This window comes from Symphalangus syndactylus, chromosome 12 (genome assembly GCF_028878055.3).
Source record: "Symphalangus syndactylus isolate Jambi chromosome 12, NHGRI_mSymSyn1-v2.1_pri, whole genome shotgun sequence".
Lineage (NCBI taxonomy): Eukaryota > Metazoa > Chordata > Mammalia > Primates > Hylobatidae > Symphalangus > Symphalangus syndactylus.
The window spans coordinates 146,205,641-146,219,981 of record NC_072441.2 but is presented as its reverse complement, the minus strand read 5'-3'; the positions used below and the strand labels follow the sequence as shown (position 1 = coordinate 146,219,981).

General features: G+C 51.4%; 1 protein-coding gene across 4 annotated transcripts in view; it reads right to left on the bottom strand.

Annotated features, from left to right (window-relative positions):
• Positions 1–14,341, bottom strand: part of NKAIN1 (sodium/potassium transporting ATPase interacting 1) — a 59,967-nt gene that overhangs the window by 8,772 nt on the left and 36,854 nt on the right. The window contains exon 2 of one of the 4 annotated variants that reach the window (XM_055255502.2): positions 404–546. The exons of 2 other annotated variants lie outside the window; for them this stretch is intronic. In XM_055255502.2, the coding sequence (XP_055111477.1) occupies positions 404–487 (84 nt within the window). In that variant the 5' untranslated portion in view covers positions 488–546. The remainder of the gene's footprint in view (positions 1–403; positions 547–14,341) is intronic. One more of the 4 variants, XM_055255504.2, reaches the window with a different exon arrangement.

Sequence of the window (14,341 nt, the reverse complement as noted above, 5' to 3'; positions counted from 1 at the left end):
ACCTTCTCCATGTGGGGAAGATGGTGGGATCAGAATCCAGACTGCCACCCTTAGCTTTGGAGGGCGGGGGAGTCCTGGAGCCCGAGTCACCTCTTCCAAGGATCTCTATCTGGAGCTTGCCCTGGCCCATGGCATTCCTGGGCTACAGAGAAGGAATGCTTTTCACTCCGCTTCCCTGAAGGAGCTGGAATAGATTGCGAAATTGGCCTCGAATCCTCCTCTTCCTATTTCCACGCTCTTCAGTAGTGCCCTTCCACACTCATGCTGTGCTTGCACATGCGACTTGCTTTGCCTAAAGGGACTTTGGCAAACACGATGCAAACGTGTTTGAAAAAGGCTTGAAAAATGCATGCATCCGGTCTGGGCAACATGGTGAAACCCCATCTCAACAAAAAATACAAACCATTGCCAGGCGTGGTGGTGCGCACCTGTAGTCCCAGCTATTCGGGAGGCTTAGGTGAGAGAATCGCTTGAGCCCAGGAGGCATTGGTTGCAGTGAGCCAAGATCATGTCACTGCACTCCAGCCTGGGCGACAGAGTGAGACCCTGTCTCAAAAAAAAAAAAAAAAGAAAAAAAAACAGTGTTCGTTGGAGCTTGCCCACTTGCTTCACTTGTAACAATACCACCTTGTGAACAAGCCCCAGCTGACCTGCTGGACGACGAGAGGCCACGGGGAGGAAAGCGAAGGCACCCCAGCTGACAGCCCATCAGCCATCAACCACGTGAGCGAGGCCATGCTAGATTACCCCGGGTCACTAGCTGACCACAGACACAGAGCCCAGACCAGAAGAATCTCCCAGCTGACCCACAGAATCATGAACTAAATAAAATGGTTGTTTATTTTTTATTTCTAAATATTTATTATCATGATTTTTAAACACAGTCTCACTCTGTCACCCAGGTTGCAGTGCAGTGGAGCTATCTCAGCTCACTGCAACCTCCGCCTCCCGGGTTCAAGCAATTCTCCTGCCTCAGCCTCCCGAGTAGCTGGGACTACAGGCACCTGCCACCATACCCAGCTAATTTTTGTATTTTTAGTAGAGGCAGAGTTTCACCGTGTTGGCCAGGCTGGTCTTGAACTCCTGACCTCAAATGATCCACCCACCTTAGCCTCCCAAAGTGCTGGGATTATAGGAGTGAGCCACCGCGCCCGGCCAAATTTTGCTTTAAAGAACCACCACCTGCCACTCTGTCCACATGGCTTGAGTGGGGCTGACTCATTTCTAGCTTCTGGGGTGGGCAGGTAAGCCAAGTCTAGCCAAATAAAGACAATGATGAATTCAGGGATAGGCGCTCACCCCATGCTCTGCCCCTGAGAATCACCCTAGGTATTTGCTGGAACAATCAGAGCAGAGCTGCTATCCTGCCAGGATACCTGAATGGGTGTGGTGTGAGCTTGGAGCTGTTGGTGGCTGCCTTGGCCACCTCAGGTGGATGGCCTGCCTGCGGAGAAAGCCATAGCTAAGGTACACAGAGTGTGTGGGAGGAAGGCCGAACACACAAGGCGATGTCCTGTGCTATCTTTCAGGCCTCTGAATACAGCCATGCCTAAAGCTGGTTCTCCCCGCTTTTCCTGCTGTTTTTTGTCAGTTGCAACAAACAGTCCCAACTACAACAGAAGGGGAGAGAAGAGGGTGTGGCTGGGGAGGGGAAGGGAAGATTCAGATAAAGTGAGAAGACATAAGAAGCCTTTTTCCAGGCAGGGAGGCAGGAGAAGGTGGAGCTGATGCTACCACACAGATGGCAAGGCTTGGGCAGAGACCAAGGAAGCTGCAGGCTTGGGCAAGGTGGTGAGGAAAGCCTGGTGGTGCCAGGCCCAACCTTGGCATTTACCCACCTGGCACCAGCCTGCCTCTTGTTGGTGACTCCCCTCCCAGGGATCTGCAGATTGTAAAGCTCATCTCTCACTGGATGCTCCTTGGCAGAAAGGCAGAACTGGAATCATTATTTCATTTTGAGGAAAGAGAACATGAGGCTCAGAGAGTGGAAGTGACTTGTCCAAGGTCACACAGCAGGTTGATGGCAGAATAGGCCTTTCTCAGCCACCTGTCCCATCTTGGCACCACCTTTCCCATCTTGGCACTGGTAAGGGAGTCAAGAGGTGTAAATTGTGGTGGGAAGTCTGCCTCTGACTCCTGCGTGACTTTGGGCCGCCCACTTTCCCCGCTGGGTTTGGGGCTCCTCTTCCATGCATGGAAGTCACTGGACTAGGTAATCTCCAAGGGCCCTTCCAGCCTTGACTTCCATCACCTGCTGGCCTTGGGGGAGAAACTGCCACGGTCTCTGTCTGCTGCTCTTATCCCACACTTCCTCCACTCCACTCTTCCTCCTTCCACCCTGACTCTGCCCGGCCTTGGGAGCCTTGGTGGTCTGGGGTCCAGCTTAATGTTCTTGACTCAGCTGCTACCTGGCCCTAAGGGAGAAGGTCTCCATCAGAGGACGGAGGAGGCTGTAACAGAGCAATCCAGGCTCATGGTGCAGCTAAGGAGGCACCCTGCCAAATATTTCCACCTAAGGCCGGGCGCAGTGGCTCACGCCTGTAATCCCAGCACTTTGGGAGGCCAAGGTGGGCGGATCACTTGAGGTCAGGAGTTCAAGGCCAACCTGGACAACATGGTGAAACTCCGTCTCTACTGAAAATACGAAAGTTAGCTGGGCGTGGTGGCACATGCCTGTATTCCCAGCTGATTGGGAGGCAGAGGCTGCAGTGAGCCGAGATCACGCCACTGTACTCCAGCCTGGGTGACAGAGCAAGACTCCGTCTCAAAAAAAAAAAAAAAAGTCCACCTAAGAGATGATATCACCTCCACCCAAACTGGCACCCACTCAAACCCCCTCTGTTCTCTGCGACCTTATTGTTAGAAAACAGAGAGAGTTTTTGTTTTTGTTTTTTTAAAGCAGTCGCAGATTTGTAGTCATTTAAACTCAGATTCAAATTCCAGCTCCGATGTGTGACTTAGGGCAAGTCACTTTCCCTCTCTGAATCTATTTCTTCAACTATACGTAGAGAAGATGCTCCCCCTCTTGAGAAGTTGTTGTGGGGATATAGAGATATCGCATAAACTAACAGATAATTAGACTTGATACACAGTGGCTAATTAATAGAAGCCTTAACAGTCTAAGCTTCTTAGTTTGGCACTGAGGGCCCACTAGGATCTGGCTCAATCCTGTATTTCCCATCAGCTCCTGCCCCCAAGAGGCTGTAACAACAGTTGAAGTCCTACCTTCATTTGCCTTTGCCTTATTTTATATTTTATTTTGAGAAAGAGTATTGCACTTTTGCCCAGGTTGGGGTGCAATGTGGTGATCACAGCTCACTGTAACCTCAAATTCCTGGGCTCAAGGCATCCTCCTGCCTCAGCCTCCTTAGTAGCTGGGACTACAGGCATGTGCCACCACATCAGGGTAATTTTAAAATATTTTGTAGAGATTGGGTCTCACTATGTTGCCCTGGGTAGTCTTGAACTCCTGGCCTCAAGTAATCGTCCTGCCCTGGCCTCCCAAAATGCTGGGATTACAGATATGAGCCACTGAGCCGGGCCTCCCTTTGCCTTTATCCAAGTCCTCCTTAGTTTTCACAGTGTAGCTCAGTTCCCTCTTTTGGTAAGACGGCCTCCCTGAGGGGCCCACAGGCACTGCTCTCTCCACTTGACGTGGAGTGGGGGCTGTTCTTCCCGCTCTCAACGTGGCTCTGGCCTTCCTTCATCCTCACGCCCAACAATCATTCACTCATTTATCTATAACCAGCCAGACCCAGTTATCCATCCATCCCACATCTGACATGCCCTCACCCAGCCAGGGTTCATCACTTATTTGTTCACAGAACGTTTAGTCTATGTCAGGCTTTGTGCTAGCTCCGGGATGCAGAAGTGAAGAAGTTGGGGTCCCTGCCCTTTGGGAACTCAGGACCCACTTAGTAGAGGAGGGGGACAGGAAATCAGTACAAACTGGGGTAGTCAGGGCCATGACCCAGGCCTGAAAATGCCGTCTCTTCCTCCGATGGTGAGTGCAGATTAAAATAATTGTTTTTTTTTTTTTGAGACGGAGTCTCGCTCTGTCGCCCATTCTGGAGTGCAGTGGCGTGATATCAGCTCACTGCAAGCTCTGCTTCCTGGGTTCACGCCATTCTCCTGCCTCAGCCTCCCGAGTAGCTGGGACTACAGTCACATTCCACCATGTCCGGTTGATTTTTGTATTTTTTGTAGAGAACAGGGTCTCGCCCTGTTGCCCAGCCTAGTGTCGTACCCTCCTGGGCTCAAGGATCCACCCACCTTGGCCTCCCAAAGTGCTGGGATTACAGGCATGAGCCACCATGCCTGGCCTAAATATATCTTTTAAAAAATTTAGATGCAGCCTGGGTATAGTCACTCATGCCTGTAATCCCAACGCTTTGGGAGGCCAAGGCCAGAGGACGGCTTGAGGCCAGGAGTTTGGGACCAGCCTTGGCAACATAGTGAGATATCTATTAAAAAAACACAAAAAACAAAAAACAGATTCAGTGTCTTATAAACAATCTCAATTTTAAAGTTATTATTTTTTATTAGAAAACCAAGTCAAGGCCAGCACGGTGGCTCACACTTGTAATACCAGCACTTTGGGAGGCCAAGGTGGGTGGATCACAAGGTCAGGAGTTCAAGACCGGCCTGGCCAACATGGGGAAACCTCGTCTCTACTAAAAATACAAAAAATTAGCTGGGCGTGGTGGCGAGCACTTGTAATCCCAGCTACTCGGGAGGCTGAGGCAGGAGAATTACTTGAACCTGGGAGGTGGAGGTTGCAGTGAGCGGAGATCGCGCCCTTGCACTCCAGCCTGGGTGATAGTGCAAAATTCAGTCTCAAAACAAACAAACAAACAAACAAAAAACAAGTCAAATATTCCAGAACTTCTGCTTGTGTAGCAGTTACATGCAGCTAATTAACAAATAATAATAAGAACAAAATAAGAGGAATACCTTTCCCACCTGGTTGCATCAGCTCCAAAACACTAATCTGAGGGCTGTGGTGATTCTAAATCATAACCGGCCTTGCTGTGTCTCTGTTACTTGGAAGGGAGGAACTGTGCAGAGGCAACAGCAATCTACTCCTTTGCAAAAATTGCAAATGCATGTGCACTGGGGGAAAAATTCCTTCCTTCTTTTGGAGACATTTTTACCTGGTGAGCTGCAAGCCAAGCCAAGACACCTTCTTGAATTCCTCTCCTAAGTGAGCTGGGGTGAAAGTTCCTGGGGACAGTGGATACAGACTTCTCCCTGATCCCCTGTCAGGGGAAGGCTGGCCACCACTCCACTCAGTTACTTTTTCTAAAATACAAATCTCATCCCAGCCACACAGAATGAGCCCCCTGACTGTAGTCCCAGTGACAGATGAGTCACTCTGAGTCCCAGGCCTCACATCCCTGTCTTCACCTGCCAGTGCTCACAGAGGAAGCCCCACATTCCTGCCCATCAGTCCTCTCTGCCTTTGATCTCTGTTCTCCCCTGACCCAGCTCTTTCTTTTTCCTTTTCTTTTCTTTCCCTTCCCTTCCCTTTTTCTTTCCTTCTTTTTCTTTTCCTTCCTTCCTTCCTTCCTTCCTTCCTCCCTTCTTTCCTTCCTTTCTCTCTCTTTTTTTTTTTTTTTTGACAGAGTTTCGTTCATCACCCAGGCTGGAGTGCAACGGCGTGATCTCGGTTCACTGCAACCTCCGCCTCCTGGGTTCAAGCGATTCTCCTGCCTCAGCCTTCCCAGTAGCTGCAATTATAGGCACCTGCCACCATGCCTGGCTAAATTTTTTGTATTTTTTAGTGGAGATGCCTGGCTTAATTTTTTGTATTTTTTAGTAGAGGCAGGGTTTCGCCATGTTGACCACGCTGGTCTTGAACTCCCGACCTCAGGTGATCTACCTGCCTCAGCCTCCCAAAGTGCTGGAATTACAGGCATGAGCCACCACGCCTGGCCTTTCTTTCTTTCTTTCTGCCTTGCCTTGCCTTGCCCTGCCCTGCCGCCGTGGCTGGCCCCCAGCACCTGCACTCTGGATCCAGCTCCTCCTGTCTTCTCAGGAGCCCACACCATCCACAGTCCCTTCTCTCTTGTAAACATAGCTTCTCCCTCTCCCCCACATCCTTCTCACTGGCTCTTAAACAAGCTCAAAGCCTCTCCCATTAAAAAAAGAAAAAAGAAAGTGTCTGGGTATAATGGCTCATGCCTGTAATCCCAGCACTTTGGGAGGCCCAGGTGGGTAGATTGCTTGAGCTCAGGAGTTTGAGACCAGCCTGGGCAACGTGGCAAAAGCCCCACCTCTATAAAAAACACAAAAAATCAGCCAGGCGTGGTGGTGCACGTCTGTGGTCCCAGCTACTTGAGAGGCTGAAGTGGGAGGATTGCTTGAGCCCAGCAGGCTGAGGCTACAGTGAGCTGTGATAGCCCACCTGTCTCAAAAAAGAAAAAAAAAAAAGCTTCTTACCACCTTCCAGCTGATATCAGCCTTATCTATCTCAACACTCTCACATCCAAAACTACATAAAAGGTCTCCATGGCCTTCCCTGCCACTCAATCTGCCAGAGCGACTTTCTGCTTGGCCACTGAAACAGTTCTTACTAAGGTCACTGGCGATCTCCTTGTCATTAAATTCAGCAGATAAGGCCGGGTGCTGTGGCTCAGGCCTGTAATCCCAGCACTTTGGGAGACCAAGGTGGGTGAATCACTTGAGGTAAGGAGTTTGAAACCAGCCTGGCCAACATGGTGAAACCCTGCCTCTACTAAAAATACAAAAATTGGCCGGGCGCGGTGGCTCACGCCTGCAATCCCAGCACTTTGGGAGGCCGAGGTGGGCGGATCACGAGGTCAGGAGATTGAGACCATCCTGGCTAACACAGTGAAACCCCATCTCTACTAAAAATACAAAAAATTAGCCAGGCGTGGTGGCGGGCGCCTGTAGTCCCAGCTACTCGGGAGGCTGAGGCAGGAGAATGGCGTGAACTCAGGAGGTGGACACTGCAGTGAGCCGAGATCGCGCCACTGCACTCCAGCCTGGGCAACAGAATGAGACTCCGTCTCAAAAAAAAAAAATAGAAAAATTAGCCAGGCATGGTGGTGGGCACCTGTAATTCCAGCTACTCAGGAGGCTGAGGCAGGAGAATCACTTGAATCAACCTCCACTGGGAGGTGGAGGTTGCAGTGAGCCAAGATCACACCACTGCACTCCAGCTGGGGCGACAGAGTGAGATTCCATCTCAAAAATAAATATATAAATAAATAAATAATAAATTCAGCAGATGAATTTCAGTCCTCATCTTATCTGACCTCAATTGCCCTCTTTCCTGCTAGCAGCACTCTTTTCTAGCTTTTGCCCCATGGCACTGTCCCAGAGGCAGGATGACCCAGTGGTTAGGAGCAAAGCCTGGGTCAGAATCCTGGTGTGCTGGTTGTTATACAACTCTTAGCATGGCACTAACCTCCCTGTGCCTGTTTTTGGGTCAACAAAATGGGTATGATTCACAGTATCTTCCTCATAGGGTTGAGAGAAGAGTCAGTATTATTTAAAATTATATTTTTCTGCAAAACTCCCTACCTCCCTCCTTCCTTTATTTTTTCCACAGTGCTTAAGATTGGATTTTTACTTTTTTTTTTTTTTTTTTTTTTTTGAGACAGAGTCTCACTCTGCCTCCCAGGCTGGAGTGCAGTGGCACAATCTCGGCTCACTGCAAGCCTCGCCTTCCGGGTTCATGCCATTCTCCTGCCTCAGCCTCCCGAGTAGCTGGGACAACAGGCGCCCACCACCACGCCCGGCTAATTTTTTGTATTTTTAGTAGAGACGGGGTTTCATCGTGTTAGCCAGGATGGTCTCAATCTCCTGACCTCGTGATCCGCCCGCCTCGGCCTCCAAAAGTGCTGGGATTATAGGCGTGAGCCACCACGCCTGGCCTAATTTTTTGCATTTTTAGTAGAGATGGGGTTTCACCATGTTGGTCAGGCTGGTCTCGAACTCCTGACCTCGTGATTTGCCCGCCTTGGCCTCCCAAAGTGCTGGGATTACAGGCATGAGCCACCGTGCCCGGCGTTTTTTTTTTTTTTTTTTTTTTTTTCTGAGACGGAGTCTAGCTTCGTTGCCCAGGCTGGAGTGCAGTGGCGCGATCTCTGCTCACTGCAACCTCTGCCTCCCGGGTTCAAGTGATTTTCCTGCCTCAGCCTCTGGAGTAGCTGGGATTACAGGCGCCTGCCACCAAGCCCAGCTAATTTTTATATTTTTAGTAGAGATGGGGTTTCACCATGTTGGCCAGGCTGGTCTCAAACTCCTGACCTCAAGTGGTCTGCCCACCTTGGCCTCCCAAATTGTTGGGATTACAGGCATGAGCCACTGTGCCCGGTGGTTTTTTACTTTTTATTTTTATTTTTTTGAGATGGGATTTTCGCTTCGTCACCCAGCTGGAGTGCAGTGGTGTGATCATGGCTCACTGCAGCCTTGAACTCCTTGGCTCAATCAATCCTCCCACCTCAGCCTCCTGAGTAGCTGGGACTACAGGCATGTGCCACCACGCTGGCCTGTGCTTATCATTGGCAAACACACTATTTACACACTATTTAGTTATGGTCTGTCTTCTGCAGTGGATGGCAAGCTTTGTGAGGGCAGGAATTTCTGCTTGTGTGGTTCACTGCCATATTTTCAGTGGTGAGAGCAGTGCTTGGCACACTCCAGGTGCTAAAACCAAATTCTCCACCTTCCTAGAGCAGCAGGCCCCTAACTATTAGAGTGCCCCAAAGCTACACGCCAGGCCCTCTTCATGCCACACTTATCCCAGGAAACGCATGCCCACCCAAGCTTCAGTGACGACCTGCTCACCTGCAGCCCCCAGCTGCATTCTAACCAACGACTCAGTGAACAGCTCGTCGTGAACTCCATATGCCCAAACCTGGTCCGTGTCCAGTGTTTTGGGCCCCACAATGTGTGCAGCCGCTTGAGGTAGGAACCTAAACCTTAGGTTTCAGTCTCCCTCATGCTCCCCACTTGTTCCACGTCTCCCCCCGCAGCCTGTCCTCAAGCCCTGGCTCTCTGGGATCTTCCAAATCTCTCATATCTGGCCACTTTTTTCCGTCCACTTTCTCCCACTTAGCAACGCCAACCCCCTGCCCTCCAGCCTACTTCAAACCTAACTGGCCTCTCTGGGCCTCCCTGAGGCTCCCTGCTGCCCCTCCCCCTGCCCTTCGCTCCCCGCCCCCACCTCTAATTATTTATTTATCAGGTAGCTGCCAGCTGAAGGGGGATGCTGTTGCCATGGGAACCTTCAGCCCCGAGTCAGGGCTGCCTCTGTTCTCAGTAGGATGCTCTTGTCTGTCTAGACGCCAACCCCAGGAGCCCACACGAGGTGGGGAGTGAGGGACAAGGGCTGAATAATGCAGATGGGCCCACCCTAGCCCCAGGAAGCTGGCTGGGAGAGAAGGTAGGGTAGGGCCCAGGCTCAGGGCCACTGACCCATCAGAAGTCTCTCGTGCCCAACCCTTGCCAGCCAGTTCGGCAAGTCAACTACTTTCCTGGCCAAAATTCCAGCCATATCACCATAGGCCTTAGACACAGAAGTCAGCCTGTCTGGGGAAAGATGAGGGATGGACCCTTGAAGTTTCTGGAGAAAGCTTTGATCCAGCCTGGTTCTGTCTCTCTCACTGACTTCAGTCCACTGAGGGACAAACTCTCCATTTAAGGACAGGGAGGCCTGAGTTCCAGCCCCAGTTCTCATCGACTCACTGTGTGACCTTGAGCAAGTTATCCCTCTCTCTGAGCCTCAGTTTTCTCATTAGTGAAATGTCCTGAGGATTCAGACAGTGCCCATAAAGCTCGCAGCCAGCCGGGTGTCTGGCACACAGTTGGTGCTGACTATACGGCAACAGCTTTTGTTGCATCCCCGACCTCAGGCCCCCCTTTTCCCAACGGATTTCTGAGGCAGCTGACAAAATTAAACTCGACTCAACCCCTCATCCGTGAAATGAGGGAGTGGGATGAAAGCCGCAGACAACAGAGCTGGAAGGACCCCTGAGATCTGCTGGCCCAACCCCCTCATTAGGGAGGTGAGCAAACTGACAGCAGAGCAGGCAGTGATGTGCCTGAGGGGAGGGGCTCCTCCCTCTCCCTGGGCTCTGCCCCCATCTCCCCATCTCCGGGGGTCCATCTGGGGGCATTGCCATCTGAGCATGAGTTGAAATGAGATTCAACTCAACATAAGATTAAAAGGAACAGTCACAGAGACCAAGTGGTCTTTGACCTGCCAAATAAGATGGGCCCAGTAAGGACTTAATTCATTGAGCAAATATTTCTTGAGCACCTACTATGTGCTGGGCCCCGGGCATATGGCAGTGAATAAGATGGTGTGGATCCTGCCTCAGAGAGCTCGTCTGGAGACAGAGACCACCGTCCTCTGGGAGCTGATGAGCTGATGATGGGGGCTTCTCTGCCAGGTTCCCCTCCACTGTGCCTAGGGACCTGGGAAGATGCCTCCCTGGTCCCCGAACACACACACGCACACACATGCACGCGCACACACACACGCACGCACACGCGCGCACACACATGCACACGCACGTGCACACATGCACACGCATGCACACACATGCATGCACACCCCCTCTCCTGTCTTTCTTCCAGGGCTTTGGCAGCCTTTCTGCCTCTCTATCCCAGCCTGGATCCCACCCGGAAATGGCCAAGGCCATCACTGTTAGGTGAAAAAAGCTGCAGAGCAACATGATTCCGTTCGTGTAAACACCTCCCCCAAAAGGCACCAAACGCGTGCGACTGTAAACGCAGAACCAAAAGCCAGGGAGTTATCTCATAACAATAAACAGTTATGAGATGTTTCTAGGGAGTGGGGAGATGGGTAGACTTTGAATCTTAACTATATGCACTTCTGTAGTTCCGGAATGTCTCACAACAAAGTTGGACCAGAAGTCTCCTTCTCTCTCTCTCTCTTTTTTTTTTTTTGAGACAGGGTCTCGCTGTTGTTCCTGCTGGAGTGCAGTGGCATGATCAGGGCTCACTGCAGCCTCAGCCTCCTGGGCTCAAGCGATCTTCCCGCCTCAGCCTCCTGAGTAGTTGGGACTACAGGCAGCGGCCACCCACACTTGGCTATTTTAAAAACTTTTTTGTAGAGACAAGGGTCTCACTATATTGCCCAGGCTGGTTTCGAACTCCTGAGCTCAAGTGATCCTCCCCTGCCTTGGCCTCTCAAGGTGTTGGGATTACAGGTGTGAGCCACTGCGCCCAGCCACATTTATTTATCTCCTATTTGATCTAGACAGTATTCTGAGTACATAATATGTATTTGTCTTATAAACATTTCTCGAGTGCCTTTTTTTTTTTTTTTGACAGAGTCTCGCTCTGTCGCCCAGGCTGGAGTGCAGTGGTGCGATCTCAGCTCACTGCAACCTCCGCCTCCCTGGTTCAAGCAATTCTCTGCCTCAGCCTCCTGAGTAGCTGGGATTACAGGTGCCCGCCACCACGCCCAGCTAATTTTTGTATTTTTAGTAGAGATGGGGTTTCGCCATCTTGGCCAGGCTGGTCGCGGTGGCTCACGCTCCCAGCAATTTGGGAGGTGAAGGCGGGCGGTTCACGAGGTCAGGAGTTGGAGTGCCTCTTGTGTGCTACATCCTGAGAACACACTGGTGAATACAGTGCACCCAGTTCCTGTTCTCTTGGGGATGACAGTCTTGCCCTTTCCCTCCTCAGAGCAGACACCAGTAACATCTGTCCCATTAGGAAACAAAGCAAACCAAATCTCCCAGATCAGTAACCTCTCTCGAGGGGTCTACCTGAGGATACTTTATGGAGTGCTCATTGTCTATAAACCTCATGCTCATGTCACACCTTTTAATCCTACCCCTCCCCCCCCTTTTTTTTTTTGAGACGGAGCCTCGCTCTGTCGCCCAGGCTGGAGTGCAGTGGCGCGATCTCGGCTCACTGCAAGCTCCGCCTCCCGGGTTCACGCCATTCTCCTGCCTCAGCCTCCCAAGTAGCTGGGACTACAGGCGCCCGCCACCACGCCCGGCTAATTTTTTTTTGTATTTTTAGTAGAGACGGGGCTTCACCATGTTAGCCAGGATGGCCCCGATCTCCTGACCTCATGATCCTCCCGCCTCAGCCTCCCAAAGTGCGAGGATTACAGGCGTGAGCCACCGCACCCAGCCAATCCTACCCCTTTTTATAAATGAGGAAACTGAGGCCCAGAGCAGTGGCAGGCTTGCCTAAGGGGACGCAGAACGGCTGACTCCAACCAGTCTGGGGCCAAGCCCTTGCTCTTTTCCACCACTTTGTACCACGGTGCTCTTTGAGATTTGGCTGCCCAGCCTGTTTGCATGCCCCAGCATTTGGGAGTCTCACCCCTTATGGCGCTGCTGGAGGTGCCTTCCACCCTGGAGGGGTAATCGTCCTCCTCCTCGGGACAGGTCCTGGACCCCCAATCCCCTGACTGCCATCTGCCTGTCTGCACGCCCTCCTGCTGCGGCCCAGCCCTCTACCTCCGCTGGGCCTGGGGAGCCAGGGAGCATCTGCTCACCTTCTGCATCATTAGCCCTCAGATACCAGCTCGGAGCTGTTAGGGAGGCCCAGGATGCGACTGATTGGGCCAGCCCTGGTCTTGTCAGGAGGCAGCAGCAGGGGCCTGGCCTCTGTCTCCATGGTAACCCCATCCCCTCATCTCAGTGACCGCTGACCCATCCCCACCCCTTCCCCAGCTGGGGGGCTCTGCAAGCCCCTTCTGGGCAGATCCAACCCACTACACCTCTGAGCTGGCAGCTCCATTAGAACAAAGTGCCTGGTGGTGATTTAATTAGCATATATCTACATTAATTTGCATAAATTCTGGGCCAAGCGGCCCAGGGTGCTTCCAAAGGGAAGTCTAAAAAAAAATCAGGCCAGGGGCCAGGCAGGGTGGTTCACCCCTGTAATCCCAGCACTTTGGGAGGCCCTGAAGGGCAGATCATGAGGTCACGAGATCAAGACCATCCTGGCTAACACGGTGAAACCCCATCTCTACTAAAAACACAAAAAATTAGCCGGGTGTGGTGGTGCACGCCTGTAGTCCCAGCTATTCGGGAGGCTGAGGCAGAAGAATGGTGTGAACCCGGGAGGCAGAGCTTGCAGTGAGCCGAGATTGTGCCACTGCACTCCAGCCTGGGCGACAGAGTGAGACTCCGTGTAAAAAAAAAAAAAAAAAAAAAAATCAGGCTGTGCACAGTGGCTCACCCCTGTAATCCCAGCACTTTGGGAGGCCAAGGTGGGTGGATCATGAGGTCAAGAGATTGAGACCATCCTGGCCAACACGGTGAAATCCCGTCTCTACTAAAAATATAAAAATTAGCTGGGCGTGGTGGTGTGCGCCTGTAGTCCCAGCTACTCAGGAGGCTGAGGCAAGAGAATCATTTGAACCCAGGAGGTGGAGGTTGCAGTGAGCCGAGATCACACCACTGCACTCTAGCCTGGTGACAGAGCGAGATTCCGTCTTAAAAAAAAAAAAAAAAAAAAAAAGGCCGGGGGCAGTGGCTCCCACTTGTAATCCCAGCACTTTGGGAAGCCAAGGTGGGCAGACTCCCGAGGTCAGGAGTTCGAGACCAGCCTGGCCAACATGGTGAAACCCATCCCTACAAAAAATACAAAAATTAGCCAGGCATGGTGGCTGTAACCCCAGCTACTCAGGAGGCTGAGGCAGGAGAATCACTTGCACCCGGGAGGCAGAGGTTGCAGTAAGCTGAGATTGCGCCACTGCACTCCAGCCTAGGTGACAGAGCGAGATTACATCTCAAAAAAATAAAAAATAAAATAAATAAAAAATAATGCAAACACTGTGGATGTCTCTCAGAAGGGGTCACAGTCAATGGCAGTGCCTCCACACGATGGAACACAATGCAGCCATACGATGCAGTGTGGCAAGAGGGCCAAGCCGTCACACGTGAAACGGCACTGCAGAGCCACTTGAGTAGGACAACCCTGTTTTCATGCATAACAACAAAACAAAGAATCATCAAACTGTTAATTTGTTAACTCTAGGGAATGGGATCATGGGGGCCTTTGAGATTCAGCCAGATATATTTCTGCAAGGTTTTTACATAGAGGAGTAATTTTTTTTTTTTTTTTTTTTGAGACGGAGTCTTGCTCTGTTACCCAGGCTGGAGTGCAGTGGCGCCATCTTGGCTCACTGCAACCTCTGCTTCCCGGGTTCAAGCAATTCTCCTGCCTCAGCCTTCTGAGTAGCTGGGATTACAGGCGCCCACCACCACGCCTGGCCAATTTTTGTATTTTTAGTAGAGATGGGGTTTCACTATGTTGGCCAGGCTAGTCTTGAACTCCTGACCTCATGTGATCAGCCCGCCTCGGCCTCCCAAAG